The following is a 15,507-nucleotide window of genomic DNA, read 5'->3' as shown; positions in this document are numbered from 1 at the left end:
ACAGTTGAAACAACTGTGACGAGCAGTGGACAGCAAACAGGTCTGCCACATTTGTCTCCCAAGGCATCCTGCCGCTGAGAACGTTAATACATCCTCTTTCAGGAGGTGGGGTGGGGATGAAGGCAGCCTCTTGGCTGGCTCTGTGCCCCCTCCTGCACCAGAGGCGGCCTGCTCGCGTTCACCGGTGGCCGAGGACCTTGGGCGGATGGAGGTCTCACACGCATCCCGGGGCAGCCGGTTTGCTCCCTTGCGTGTGGCGTGCTGGACCGGATGGTCCCGTGGGCGATTCAGCACAGCTGCCACCGGCCTGAATCTGCTCAGAAGAGCTCCTTTTGTGTGGTCCTCGTCATTCAGCGTTCTTTCCCTCCCTTTACATTTCTGAGCAATCAGCTTCCACTGGACTCACCAAAAGAAAAAAATCATTTTCCCCACCACCCAGCAAAATTTACAAGTGGTGTTGATTTAAGGTGTAGCTCCAAAGGCCAGGTTGTGCAGCACCAAAAAACTGAACAGGTTAGTTTCATTAAAATAAATTTATTTTTTAAATAAAAATGTTGTTAGGTTTTGCTTTGCATAATCTGTGCAAGACACGGGCAATACTTGGAATGCGGGACCAGAAAGAAGGATCAGCGCAAATACTGGTGACAAAGTGGCTCAGCACAGCTCTGCTTAAGCTGAACACAGGACAGCTACTTACTGAGAGGCAAAAATATGTAAGAAATGTGCTTGCCGGAGCAGACCTGCGAATTCCCCAGAGCACTGCCCAGGCTGACGGACACCTTGGCCCCAGCTGAGACCTATCCCAGACTGCGGGGTTGGCTCAAGCGGTCCAGCCCTGATTTCCACAGAAATTATTTTCATAGCGCAATCCCATCGATGTTTACTCAGGAGCAAGTCTAGCTATATTTAGGGAGACTGAGAGAACTGGGCATGTTCAGCCTTAAGAAGACTGAGAGAGGGGACACGATATCCCTCATAACGACCTCAAAGGCTGTCACAAGAGGAAGGTCAAGGTCTCTTCTTGCTAATGCCAGAGTGCAGGACACGGAATAATCAAGTCAAGTTGGGACACCCAGATTCAGGCTGGGCATCAGGAAAGGCTTCCTCACTGCCAGAGCAATAGGACAGTGGAACCAGCTGCCCAAAGAGGAGGGGAGCTCTCCCACCCTGGAGCTGTTCAGAAAGAAACTGGGCAGCCACCTGAGTGGGGTAGTGTGACTTGGTGTCCTGCAGCAGCAGGGGTGGGACTAGATGGCCTTCATGGCCCCTTCTGACTCTGCTCTTCTATGATTCTAGGGGAACTTGCTCCTAAGTAAATGGGTGTGCCAAGAATACCAGGGAATCAGAGACAGGTGCAGGACAGGTTTTGCACTGCTGTATGCTGCTTTCGGGAGAGAATTGGTTGTCAGAGCAAACAAAAAAGGAGCTTAGAAGGATGAAAGAGACGCCGCTTTCAATCAGGGAATGAAACCAAAAGGCGCGGGGCTACTGGGGAGGGTAGAGCAGCATTGTCTCCGGGATCAAGCGAGCAGCCAGAAGGACTGCTTGCCCGCTCAGTCGGCAGCTGTGCCGGCAGCCCTGCACATTGGAAGCTCGGCTGAGCTCGCCTGGCTGCTGTGTGCTCCCACGCGTGGGCCTCTAAGGCAGTGCATGTGACACAAACATGGGCGTGCAGCAGGCGCTGCTGGCTAGTGCACATCTTGCTGTCAGTGCGAGATTGGTTAGTTGGGCTGAAGGATGCAGACACGAACGTTTAGTCCAAGGCCGCAGATGCCGCAGATGTGCTGGCGGGCACGCGCGAGTCTGTTCTCGGGTGCATGGGGACTCGCATGCTCCTGGCAGGGGCAACAGCGCCTCCCACCCGGGTGCAGTTAGCAGTGTGCTTACAAATGCACGCCCCCCACAAGGGGACTTTCCACAACATCTCAGGACATTCCTCCCCAAAGCTTTGTTTTCTAAGAAAAGCCGCGCATCACCCTGACCAGGGAGACAGTCCAGTTTGCCAACCGCGTGCCCAAAGTGCCGCGAAACCCTCACGGGGAGCAGGAACGTCTCTCGTCCGCCCCCTTCTCCTAGGCCAGCAGCGACGGCCTCTTTTCCAGCAGGAACATTTTGGGCTGCGCGGAGATCCAGAGGTCCTCTTCCTTCTTCTTCCTCAGCATCCTGCCCCGCTTCTTCCACTGGGAGGGGCTGCTGCTGCTGCTCCTGCGGGAGCCCCGACCGTCCCTTTGCCGCCGGCCGCAGAAGCAGCAGTGGCAGCAGACGAACAGACTGGCCAGGAGGACGAGGGCTGGCAGCGCCATCAGCACAGCCAGGCAGACCGTGTTGTAGACGCCCTCCTGGTGCTTGGAGTGGATGAACGTCCAGATGGCGTGGAAAAAGCTGCTGACCTGCTCCATGGCGAGACGCAGGGCTGGGGGGATGCGAAGAACCCTCCCTCGGCCCTGCCTGCACCCCTGGCCGACCGGGGCTCCTTGCGGGTGTCGTCAGTGTCTGCCACGTGAAGCAGCCGCTCCAGCCAGTCCCTGCAAAGCTGACAGATGAAACGACGTGAGGAAGGTCAGGATCTCTTCCTGCTGATGCCAGAGTGCAGGACATGGAACAATCAAGTCAAGTTGCGACAGCCCAGAATCGGGCTGGGCATCAGGAAGAGCTTCCTCACTGCTGGAGCAATGTGCCAGTGGGACCAGCTGCCCGGAGAGGTGGGGGGCTCCCCCACACAGGAGCCATTCAAGGGGAAACGGGGCAGCCACCTGAGTGGGAGGGTGTGAGGTGGTGTCCTGCACCAGCAGGGGTGGGACAAACCCTGGCTCTCTGCTCCCATCCCACATGCTTCCGCAGCCTGGCTGCCTTACTGAAGTGCTGCATGTACGTTGGTTTAAGGAATCGTCCCTTGTGTGGCCTCCACCCCCTTTGGAACCAGAATAATGCTTAATACCTTGGAAACGGCTTCAGGAGAGGGCTGGGTGACGGAGGTCCGCGACTCCAAGTCCGTCACTGCTGAGCACAGCTTATTTCCCCTGCCTGGTGTCTGCTGAGCATGGCCTGGGAAAGAAGATGCGGCATTTAAGTCACGTGTGCCAAGGGCTCTTGTACAACCCTCAAGTGGCGCTCACCCGGGCTATTTTTGCATGCTGCTGGAGCCACCCTTGACCCCGAAGGATCAGGCGATGCTTTGCAGAACTATGCTAGAGAAAACACTCATGACATCAGAGGGTTCAGGAGGTCAAATATCTGTGGTGGCCCTGCTTCCTGTGACCTGGGCTCCAGCTCGCTCACATTCTCCTCGGCTTGCTGAAACCAGAAGGCGGTGCAATCGCACTGTTTCAGGGCAAAGCAGTGCATGGTGGGGAGAGGCCGAATTCAGGGCGGGGTAATGGAAGCGTCTCAAGGAAGTTCAGCTTCCCCAAGTCGCTGCCTCATGTCTCAGTAACACGGGAATTTTCCACAGGCTAAGACGGAAGAATTTTTACTGTGATGAGACAGTTCTCTAGGTTGCTTCTTTTCTGACATCACTGCCTGCAATAAGCCGATGTCGGGGGGGGGGGAATGCGCTGCAGGGGTGCCGCGTGGGCTACGCAAGCCCTGGATGCGCCAGAAGGGGACGGCGGTGCCCTGAGGTTGCAGCAGCACTTGCACGTTGTTTCAAGGAGATTTCCCCTGCTCCCATCCCGCCACGAGATGGGGGCTTCCCTCTTTTCCCGCAAGTAAGCTGTTCATCTTTAAAACAGCTCCATCTCAGGGGCGAGCCAAGTCCCTTGACTTTAAAAAGCCAACAGTCTTTGCCTGCGGGATCCTTCGATTTAATGTTGCAACGAAAGAAAAAAGGGCTGGCTTCAACCTGGACGGGCTGTGCTTCCCAGCGGGAGCCAGGAAGTTCGGGGCAATACTACTTCCACGGCGGCAGCCTTGGGAAGCTCTGGAAGGGGACTTTCGCCTCAGCAGAATGTGTGAGCATCACCTGGAAGGTGACCTTCAGCCTCTTGCACACACGGCTCCAGAGCAGGGCCACCATCCGAGAGTCCTGGAGGCGGAGGTAAAGGGAGCTTCCTGACAAGCCAGCCTGAATGGCTTGCACATGGCTGACACACCCTCACAATAAGATCACAGCCTGCATCTCTCCCCAAAGCCCAGCGTATTAGGCTGGGCTCCACCATCATGACAAGCAACCCTTCCCGACCACCACCTTTTGTGGATTTGTAGCTCAGACGATCAGCTCTCCCTCCTCCTTCCCTTTCAATCTCTTTCTATGTGGGGGATTATTTAAATATATCAAGTGCACACACACGAACACACATCACCCCAAGATCAATCCCCGTGCTACGACCTCCTCATACAGGTTGACACCAGTCAGTTCCAAAATCCAGGGATGAACCTCAGGGACAACCCATCACGCAACGAAAAGTTTGCCTCGGATTCCGCAGCAATAGCAATACCGAGCATCAGGGGCAAGCCAAACTCCACCAGCTCTGCCGTCCCTCTCCCCACAGGGGCCACAAGCAGGAGGAAGCCCACGGCAGGCCGGGCACCACAGGCTGCCTGCTTGCGCTCCCACGGCTGTGGACTGCAGGGGCGCTGAGGCGGCGTGCGGCCGTCGACAGCGCTGTCCTCCGCGGGCCTGCCCAGTCGCCCTTCCACTCCGGTTGCAATGTCCCGATCCTCCATCGTGCCACTAATTAGTCACTTTTAGCTAAATCAAAAAGTCCCACACATCGCAGCCTTTTTCATGGGACGGGTTTCCCAGCCCTGACTGCCCCTTTCTGCATTTCTTCCAGCTCTGCATTACGCCTGAGAGCAGGACTGTGCTGCAATTCCAAACATGCCTGCATCAAGCACCTTGACCCACACGGCTCTGGCAAAATGGCTATTTCATTCTCAGGTCAGCTTCCAGTCATGGAGTTGAGCTTCCTCACACGTCGCGCCAATCTTTTCACAGAGCTTTTCACTCCAAGATCTCTTCCCTGGGGTGTCCCATCACCTCAGGGACATCCCTGTGGAGGTAGGGTTCTCCCCTCCCCTACAAGTTTGGGGCTTGTAGGAGACGGGGTCATGAGCTGCTTGGTCCGAGGACGAAAGGTCTTTTCAATTCCAACCAGATTTCAGATGGATTCAGCTAAACACTGGGAGACCGTCAAGGTGGTTCATACATGGAGTTAGCCTTGTGAGAGGCAGCTAATGCTCTCCATGCAAGCTGGTGCTTCCTAAACCCACCCCAAATGAGCCTCGGTGCCTGTTTTTGGGAGAGGGCTGGCCAGCAAAGGAAGCGCTGGCGACGTGTCCTGTTCTGGAAATGAGTGCTTTGGTTCTGTCCCCGGGTTGTGCGAAGGGGCTTGAGTTTTGCTGTCGCACAGGCAGTGGGTCTGGTTGGAACAAAATACGCACTAGAGGAGCACTGGAAGCATCACATGCCCTCTCCAGTTGCAGTTACGCAAGAGATAATTTCTTGCAATTCCTGTTAGTTTAAGAAATTTATTTATGGATGGGTAAACAAATACCCAGAAAGCCTCTTGGGTGGATTGAGGCCCGTTGGGCATTGCAGGTCATTTTCTACTGCGGAAAATGGAAAACATGCACAAGCCGTGATCACATATCTAGTCTTTTATGGAGCTTTGTTAAAAATTAGTATTTTTCTATGGTATGACTCGGTTAGATTGTTAAGCACTGCAATTATATCCTTATAATGAGTTATAATTACTATAATTTAAACAATTGCAGTAATTCAGTGAATGCAGTTTTGATACAATTCTTTTCTGATATCGTTTTAAATTTCCTTCTTGTAGTTTGGCTGAAGACATAACTTTTCATAAAACGTTAAAATGTGCATTTAAAACGTGTCATACCCCTTAAACTCCAACCCCAACTCGAATATCAGTGCCCCTGGCCGGAGGACTTTTGTCCAAAAGCCTGTTGGGACAAGAGAAATAGTTGTGCCAATGTCTCCTATCGATAGCAACAGGATGTCGGTGTATCAAAAATGCCTGGCTTGGAGCCAGATGTTCTGTTCCGATCCCTTGCCGCTTTCCTGGCAGGGAATGCAGAGAAACCGACTCAGCCTGCTCCGTCCCTCTGCTCTTCAGAGCAGCTTCAGCCCCCCGCTGCACTCAGCCACCCTTTGATCCAGCAAAACGGGTCCAGCCAGTCCCCCGCTCAGGCCTACCGGAAGTCTCGCTTAGCCCTTATTCACTGGGCTGAGAAGAGACCACCTTTCCGTTCTGCGGCTGGAAGTGCGCTGGTGTTACTCGGGGTCACTCGGAGCGGCACGGAGGAGGGACGTCTAAGCAGACACAGGAGCCCTCCCCACAGCCCCTTCCCTCGCTCGCGGCACAGGAAGCAGGCGGCTGGCCTGGGGAGGCTCCCGACAGCCAAGAACGGGACCCAGCTCTGCCCTAGATGTTTGCTTTGCCCGGAGCTTAACGGCCTCCTTCTCTCTTAAGCGCATTCAGAAATGCCAAAAGAGACATAAAACGGGGGCCTTACGTGAGCGTCCTCAAGCCGCTTCCTCTCCTGTCAAGTTTGGGAATGCTTGCTAGGAAGGAGACTTCCGCAAGCTGCGCAAGGCGAGCTGTCCTCTTAGCATTTCCTCCTGATTTCCCTTCGGATAATGCGGACTGGGATAAAACAGTGGTGCACAGCGCTTTCTGGGATCGGCTTTAATATCAGGAGGCAGTAGCAAGTCCTGGAGGGCAGCGGCTCTTGACGGCACTCCTGTGGCCACATCCCCAGAAGGACTCAGACAAGTATCAACGAGGCAGCTCCACCAGGAGCAGGACTTTACCAAGGGGGTCCTGATTTCCTGCCCACAACCAAGTCCACTCCAAAATACTTTGCAGAGCAACGAGGAACTATTTCCTGGGAAAATTAGATTCCTACTAACAACTGAGGGAATTATAACCAACACAGAAGGCAAATTCACAGGTGAGAAGCTCCCACGCTTTAAGAAGATGGCTGGAGGCAGATTCTGGCTGAATCTGGTTTACTCTTCCTCCACTCCGGCTTGTTAGAAAATTTGTCTAGAATCTGGATTTCTTGTCATGTGTGTTTTTTTTCTTTTTTGAAAGAAACATGGCCTTAGGGACGTCAGTGTGGAGAATTTCAGAAAGGGCGGGCAGGAGAGAAAAAGCAGGAAAGATGCACCATTTTCAGTGGGAATTTCTAATGCAGATGGCAGAAAGTGGAAGCTGAAAGGTGCTTGCACAAGGGATATGAACATGCATCTGTGCCTCCCTTGAGAGAGTGAAAATGCACAGGGCAGCCACTGCCGGTTTCGCTTTTATTTTAGCGTCCTTTAAAGCTTTCTGTGTGAAAATGCTCAAGGCCAGACTGCCCAGAATAGCTTCAAGGTCTGAGGAGACCAGAGGTAAGGGAAGCCAAGACCAAACTTGCACCTTGCACAACTGAGTGGCAAAGCAAGTTCCAGCTGCTGCAGCTTTTCTTACCCCTAGTGCAAACTGCAGTTGAGTAGAAGAGGAAATGCCGCGAACTCCGGCTGATGCCTGTTGGGATAGTCATAGTATGGGATCACAGCCCAGAAGGAGACTGGGAAAGCAGCTAGGCACAATGCCACTCAGTGGACAAAGCTAAGTAACAATTCGGGGTGCATCAAAGCACTTTGAGTGGAAGAGTGGATGCTGCCTAGTGCCAGACTGACCCAAAGAAGTGTCTTCATTTTTAGCCAGGGGGAGTGGTTGTATATAGAACACCTAGCCTGTTCGAAATGTTCAGTAGTAGTTGTGGTTTTTATCCTGTTAGAAAGTATTCTGTTATACTTCTAGAATTTTAACTAGAGGATGATCTGTATTGTATGATATTTAACTGTATTGTATATTTATTTCTGTGAGCCGTCCCGAGGCTATATAGCAAGGGGAGGGCATATAAAAACTTTAAATAAATAAATAATAAATACCTCTGTCAAGCTCTTTCCTTTCTCAGTGCAGCCTGCTCTATTCAGCTCCTACCCATCCCCTTTGCAACTGGTTACCCGCTAGAATTACAAGATGTAGTCCAATCTCCAGAGCGCTTCCAGCAGCTTTATCATCTGCTGGAGAGGGTGCTCAGCAGGACGGCGCGTGATGAAGACTGAAAGAACCGTGACCCTGACTTGAGCGCACTGACCCTGCCACCGCCGTCAGCAGTGGGCCAGGGGAGCAGGGCCACCCGTGGACAAGGGAATGGCGTTCGCTCTGCCCCAAGTATCTGGAAAAGCAGCACACGGTCGCAAGAGGACGAAGGACAAAAGGCCACCCCACCCACATTCCCCAGGCAGTAACCTGCAGAAGGCTCTCCCGGGGGAGCAGATGCCTGCAACGGGTTAAGAGCCTGCCAGTGATGAAAGCAAGGCAGAACGGATGGGAACGAAGGAGAGCCAAACAGAGTGGCCTGTCAGAGGAAGCGCACAAAGAACAGGCGAATATGCAAATGCACGTCCTTAATTAGCCTGTGACAAGCATGGAAAGTAATTACTGCAAATGGAGTTTCAGGACCCCAGTCGTTTTACTGTGCATTGCCTTGAGCACTTTTTAAACTGAGAGAAGATTAATAAATGCAAAACAAATGCATAAATGACAGGCGGATGTGCAATTAGCTCTAGCGAAGCCAAATTCATCACCTGCTCCGACACAGGGGAGGAAAGTTGCAGGAGGAGCAGCCCCTTCCCCAGCCTGGGGCTGCAGAGACGCTTTAGGCAGGCCCCATCAGCCCAAAAAGGCACGGATGAAGATCGGGAAAGCCGGCAGCCGTCATCATCCGAAAGGTCCACGGGAAGGAAGGAGCTGGCTGGAATTCCCCAGGCTGCCCTCAGCCCCTCGCCATGCAGCCAAGCCAAAACGGCCCTCCTGCTTTGGAGACACGCGCGTTCAGAAGTGGCGCTGCCGATTCCGGCCGAGCAGGGGAGCATCGTCCTGCTTGCCATTGCCTACTGCTAAGTGGGGGCCATTTCCGCAGGCAGCTCCCTCCCCGGACAGTTTCTTTCTGCGCCCTGCAAACCCCTGAGCACCCCACACGGCTGCACTGCTGACTGTCACGCTCCCACCCCCTAAATTGCAACGGGGAACGAGTGGATTCGGCCTGCTCTCATCCCTGCTCCAGTCTGACTCCCCACTGCACTATCGGAACCTGCATGCAAACGGTCTTCTAGCAGAACTTCCTAGACAAGCTCCTATACAAGTGATAAGAAAGCATGTGGATTATGAATTTGGCACATGTACTCTCCCAAAGGGTTCCCTCCGCCCATCACCACTTTTTCCTTCCCGAAGAAGAAAAATTGTTTAAAATTCCCCAGCGTTCAGGAAGACATTTGGCAGGGGAAGCAGGAAAGCATTCGTAAGAGCTATGCCTCTTGACAGCCCTTCGTAACACATCCTTTCATGGCAGTACAGAAGAGTATCATTTATCCCTTCCAAATTCAAGTAGTCATCACGAAACACCCCGCGCTCTCCTCTCACAACTGCCCCTCCAGCCTCCCTTGCATACGGAGTCTTGTTTTCGTTCTACAAGAAAGGAATTCGAATCGTTCCGTGGAAATCGTCCCTTAAAACTGCAATCAGATCTGTACTTATTTGGAAATCAATCGCACAGAACTCAACCAGGCTTCCTTTTGAGCAGACGTACAATAAATTGTGCTGAAATCGTGTATTGCCTAGTAGGAAAGGAAAAAGCAAGCAGAGGTCACAGAAAATCTGCAAGCCGGCTTATGAACCATGGGGCTCAGAAGGGCAGGCTGTTAAAGGGTGACTCTTTCTTATGGTTTCCGATTGCTTTCCCTTTTAACGCTGGCAGGCTTTCTGGGCAGTGGAGCAACAGGCACACCCCAAGTGCCATGCAGCCTCTCTCTGTGTGTGACAGCCCTGAGAGAGTTCCCTGTTCCGCCAATTTCCACTCTAGTCCACGTGCTGCAGCACAGGAACCCCCAAGTTGCAGTCTTTGAACGTCTTACTCCAGAGCAACGCCATGGAATTCTACAGATACGTAGCTACAAAGTTTTGGTGATGTGAAAAGCGCTAGGCCACATGGCACCAACCACAAGATTATGTATGATTCACAACTATCTGTAAGGTTCACTTTAGCGCAAAGAGAGTTAAAAGGATACCACTGAGATGTTAAAGGGGATTGTAGTTTTGTTCTTTTTTTCTAAGAAAACATACTGTATCTTAAGAAAGAGAATATGGGAAACCTTCTTAAAATGGCCCGTTTTACAACTGAATTCCCTGGAAGTAGAATTTTCATAGGGTGACAGTGGGCTGACAGCGCAAGCTCCGCGCATGCACGGCAGGTACGCGCCTTCCAGTTCCGATGTGGGTGAACGTGCTTTCGGGGCAGGGTGTGTGTTTTTGCTCTACTGTTCCCAACTCTCTTTGGCCAGCTGGACAAAACAAGCACGTGTTTGCTCCGGGAACCTCTTCTGTTGCTTCTACTGGTCCTGCAGACAGGAATGCTACAGGTGACGCTCCCCCAGGCTGGGAGAAGTCTTGCTCCCTCCGTGCCTGCGTTTCTCTCAGGCAAGCAGTGGTGCTTGCAGCCTCAAACACGTCCTGCAGCCGCAACGGGGGGAGCAGAGATCGGCACCAGCTGTCCCTTTCGCCCCAGAGTCGCTGGAACAGCTGGGGCCTGGGCTTTCAGCTGTTCCCAGCCTGGCACCCTCCAAATCTCTTGGACTCCAGCTGCCATCAGCCTCAGCCAGCAGGGCCACTTGCCAGGAAAGCTAGGAGTCCCAGTCCAAAACATCCGGAGGGCCCCTGGTTAAGGTATGTTAAGCTCACCCAGAAGCCAGACCAGATGGAATATAAACCAGCAGGCCTGCCCAGCATGAGACCTTATTGCCTGAAGCCAAGCTGCTCTGATCCTGGAGAGGAAGGAGGGCGGCCAGAGGACTAAGGAAGAGACGAGTCTCAGAAGCTGGGGCAGAACCTGGCAGGGGCTCTGGACTTGGAACATGGGGTTCCCTCTGGAGAGCCAAGCGGTCGGGCCAAGGCAGGCCTGTAGGCTCTCGGAGCACCAAGGACCGAAGGGCAGCACCGCAGGGACGCTGGCCTCTCCCATTCCTTTGGGGTCTTGTACAGGCCTGACCCAGCGGGCCTGCCTATGTCAGGAGAACTCGGTTTAGCAGAAGGGGGAATGTGCACTCGGACCCACGCGGAAGACGCCACGCTCAGACCTCAGCAGCTGATCAGCAGCTCACCCAGAACCCCCCTGACTGGAGACAAATACAAGAGCACGGCCGGGTAGCCAGTATACACAGAAACAGAGCGAGTCAGGAGGGGCCTCCCAGGCCTCCTAGTCGGAACCGGCTACAATTTTCCAGAGCACAGACAGTTTTTTATAAGTTGTGGGTCACTTGCGCAGATTTGGGGCACTGATGAGATTCTGAGTGGGTGAGAAGGCGAGGGGAATAATACAGAAACACTGAGGAATCGGTACAGGCATCAGGAAAAACATCATGAGCCACTGAAGACTAGAGTAACAGATAATGAAACAATCAGGAGTTACAGAAATCTGATGGGTTTAGAATGCTGTGGCTTTTGCAATCAGAGATATGGATTCCTTAAGACAAAGCGTGAGCTGGGTAGGTATTTTGACATTGCAAAAGAAGCACAACTTCCCGGATGGCTTGCCGTCATTAATGGGTGGAGTATTAGCATAGCGTGGGGCTATTCCGCGCCACCCAGAAAGAACTAGGAAGGCAAGACCCTGCAGATGGGGGGGGGGGGTGAAGCCCCTGCTGCCAGATTTGATATGAAAGGACCTGCAAAAGCCTATCTTTTTATTTGAGGATGTATTTGGATTTTCCCAACACCTACGATGTCAGGAGACCCAGGTAAAGGGAGGGAGCTGAGAGAGGTTGGCTGGGCAGAGATTGGTCAATCTGGAAGGAATGCTGGCCAGAGGAGAAAGTCAAACATCTGGGGGATCAGTAGCCAGCTGTTTGGCTGGTACCTCCCTCCCCTCGTGCAGAGGTTGTATATATTGGGACAGCCAGGGTTCGGGGAGAAGGTCCTCTGCCCAGGTGCTGAACAGGTTCCAGTTGCATCTTTGCCACCGACAGTGACAGAAGGTGATCCGGGAGCTGCAGAAATGAGATGGACTGCATTTCTCACCTTGGTCTGGAGCGGCCTGCATGCAACTGAATGAACCGGCAGGGCTCTGTCCCACTCGGTGGGCAGCCTGCCCTTGTGAATCACGCTGCCAATGGTCTCTTTAAGGCACGCACTTTGTCTGCTCTGACTTCTTGCAAGGAAGCCCTTGTTCAGACTGCCTGGAAACTTGGGTGCTTAACTTCTGGAAAATTCGACTGTGCAGACTTCACTGCCAGCAAGAAGTTGGCAAATGCCTGGAGCATTAAAATAATATTTGGATGTAAGGAATTCCAGGGAGGCAGCACAAAAGGAGGCTGAAGGTGCCGCCCGATGCAAGTTTAAACGAGGAGGAGGGTCCCCAGTCCCCCGGGCCCTTTTCCTTGGGTCAACTGGCCCCACCTGGTGCCCCGAGGGCAGCAGATTCCGCCTCACCGTTCTGCATCAGCTGGCACGTCATCTGGTGGAACGGCTCCAGCAGCTCATCCAGATCTGTCACTTTGATCCCGGGTGGCCCATACTCAGGGTCCCTCCTTGAAAGGAGCCTTGGAATGTCAGGGACAAGCTGCCCGTCAGCCATTCCTCTTCCTTCTTTGCCTTTTGCTTGCCCTGAGACTCTGAGGACCAACCCAGGAGGTCTGAATGCCACCTGAAGACCCAGCAGGTGCCACCTTTCCTGAAGCTCAGATGGGGGGCGGGGTGGGGAAGGCCGTCCTCCAGAACACTTGGTCTGAAAGTGGAGCAAAACAGCCTGGCCAGGGGCTTCGCTTGGCTCTTTCACCATTGTTTCGTTTCTGTACCGCCCAACAGCCGGAGCTTCCTGGGCGGATCACAACTGGTTAAAAAAAAGGGGCAATAAAATTGGATGTACAAGGATGGCGTACAAAAGCCGCTCGTGGCATCTTCGTTCAACACTGGCAGCTTCCTTTACTGCACCTGAAGGCAGAGGGCTAGTTTAGGGGTGGGCAGGGAAGCCCCCCATGCACAGAGGTGCTCTTGGACGCCTACTGCTGCCCTCCCTGCCTCTTTGTGTCTCTGGCCCCTGGGGCGGTCCTGGGGGAAGCTGCTGTTAAAAGCAGCCCGTTTACTCCCAGGCCTGATCCTGACCACTCCTTCTGGCAGAGCTGGGTAGGCAGAAGGGCACCGTTATTGTGACCATTACCACATCTGTATCCCAGCTTTCTTCCTCTCGCAAGGAACTTAAGGTAGCTTACAAGACGCTTCTCCTATCCATGTTGTCTTCACAACAGCCTTGTGAGGTAGGCTGGGCTGAGGGTCGTGACTGCCCCAAAGCCACCCAGTGAGCTCCATGGCAGAGTGGGGGCCGGGACCAAGATCTCCTGGGTCCCAGTCTAACGCTCTCAACACCACACGGGACTGGCTCTCAACTCACCAGCAGATCAAACCGCAGGGGACGACTCAAGCAGGTCTGAGTGAACCACGAGAGACCACACTCCACAGAGAGAACAGAGACGCGCATCTCATCGCCCCCGGACTCCACCGCGTCCCCCTTCCTGCCAGGGGCTGGGGAAACAGGAGGAAGACTGTCCCTCGCAGGCGGCACCTTCCCCGAGGCACCCGCCTGGCTCCCGGATTCGCCAACAGAACGCTCTGGCCCGGATAGGTTATGAATACTCAGTACTTTTCCAGGGAAACAAGGCACAGACAAAAGAGCTTCTCTCCAGCCGCAGAATAACCCAGCCACGAGGCGCGTGCGCCACATGGATGGCAAAATTCCTACAGGAAAAGCAACAGGCGCAGTTGCCTTACACACGGTCAGATGTGCGTGCTTCCGGGCCCATCCCGCGGGCCCCGCAGGGCAGAGACTCGCAGGGCTCCTGGTGGGAATATTTCCTAGCTGGGGGTCTGGGCTTGGGCCATCCTGTATGCAAAGCATGACTTGAATTGTGCCTTGGCTTGCAGCTGGCGAGCAACGAGAGGGAGTTCATAGTACCTTTTTCTCTCCTTGTGCCGAGCGTGGGATGTTTGTGCTTTTGCAACAGGGAGGGTTGCCAGGGGCAGCCCTCGAGACAGTTTCCGGCAGTAGCCAGGCCACTGGAAGGCAATGCTTCCAGCCTCCAGGGGTAAACTTTCCAGCCACGCAACAGTTTGCATCAAACGGCTATTGCTCAGCACCGATTTACGATTGTGCAGTTTCGCCGTTACGTTTCTTTGCTGTTTTTGATATCCATGAGATTGTATGATCACTGTGGAGCGCAGTATATAAACCAGGATAAGCCATAATACAGAAAAGAGATCTCTCCCATGGGTTCTCCTTGAGAATTTCTAAGGCAGAGTATGGATGCTTACTGTATAATTACATATAATTTTATAATTACAGAATTCAGAGTCTGCTCTTGAATGTGAAAGTCCATTTCACTATCATGGCTAACAGCTTTGAAGCATCAAGGGAGGCTTCATTTTCAGATACGCATCACGTTCCTCTCCTGATTTTCTTGCTTATCTTCCTTTGTTCATCCTTCCGTAACTTCCTGACCATTTGGAGAAAGAGATTGAAAAAGCAGCTGCATATCCAGCTCTTCTTCTAAATGTGTAAAAACAATGTTTCAATGGGAGGAAAATTCAGAATCTACAGTTGGGCAACAACTTCATGGGGACAAATCAAAATGTCACCAAAAAATGCAAACTTTCAGGTTCTCTGCAGCAGTTCATCAGATCAGAGAGCACAAAAAAGTCAGAAATGAATACAGAAATGGATGCCCAAAGATTATGCCTGATTCTGTAGCCATGAGAGTTGCAGTTCTGCTCTGGGCTCAGGATGAAGCCCGTAGGTTGAATTAGTCACCAAGGAAGTTGCGGTTACCCAGTTACTTCCAGCATCCTGGGCCAACCAGCATTTATTTGCTAATTTAAAATATTTCTTAGCTGCCTTCCAGGACAGGAGTCCTCCCAAGGCAGAGGATAACCACAGAGTGTAAGACGGGCCAGTGTGATAGCAAAAATGGTCAAAGCACCACAGGTGGGTCTGCACATCACAAGGTGAAAGGTGGGAGGTTGCCACAACAGGTGCTCACTTACTATGTTCCCCCGTCAGGCAATCCCACGGCTCGGATCCCAGCCACCGGCCCCTCGGTCCTCCTGTCACCCATCCCGTTTCTCTACCATTTCCCAGCAACCTCACCCGCCTCTTTGAGAGGCTTTATGCAGGTTCTCCCCCGCCCCTCCTGATCTTACCTCCATCTCTTTAATGATTCCTAACCAATCGAGAGTTGATTTTTATGCTAAAAGAATCCCTTTTGCCCTCCCCACACTGGGCATTCACCCGCTGCAAGAGGCAAGCAGGCTGGTGGCCCCGCACTCTGCCAGGAGCAAGGCGAGCGAGGACGCATGTGCTGCCGAGACGCGGTGGGCGGCCGAGGCTGGGTGCCTGGAGTGGCCCCTTCTGTTGCCACTCTTTCCATTGGACTCTGTGGACAGAGAA

General features: G+C 53.1%; 1 protein-coding gene across 1 annotated transcript; it reads right to left on the bottom strand.

Annotated features, from left to right (window-relative positions):
- Positions 1-1,173: 1,173 nt before the first annotated feature.
- KIAA0040 (KIAA0040 ortholog) lies at positions 1,174-15,159 on the bottom strand. The gene is made up of 4 exons (XM_044439331.1): positions 15,149-15,159; positions 11,280-11,282; positions 2,939-3,045; positions 1,174-2,533 (listed from the first exon to the last, which is right to left on the bottom strand). The coding sequence occupies exon 4, from the start codon at positions 2,397-2,399 to the stop codon at positions 2,073-2,075; it is 327 nt and encodes a 108-aa protein (XP_044295266.1). The 5' UTR covers positions 2,400-2,533; positions 2,939-3,045; positions 11,280-11,282; positions 15,149-15,159; the 3' UTR covers positions 1,174-2,072.
- Positions 15,160-15,507: the final 348 nt, after the last annotated feature.

Source organism: Varanus komodoensis, unplaced genomic scaffold (genome assembly GCF_004798865.1).
Source record: "Varanus komodoensis strain SLA01 unplaced genomic scaffold, ASM479886v1 scaffold34_1, whole genome shotgun sequence".
Lineage (NCBI taxonomy): Eukaryota > Metazoa > Chordata > Lepidosauria > Squamata > Varanidae > Varanus > Varanus komodoensis.
Note: the sequence above shows the minus strand (reverse complement) of the source record. Positions and strands in the feature narration are given on the sequence as shown.

Bases quoted from the DNA above. Each gene is read 5' to 3' on its own strand.
- KIAA0040 (XM_044439331.1), bottom strand. From the start codon at position 2,399: ATGGAGCAGGTCAGCAGCTTTTTCCACGCCATCTGGACGTTCATCCAC.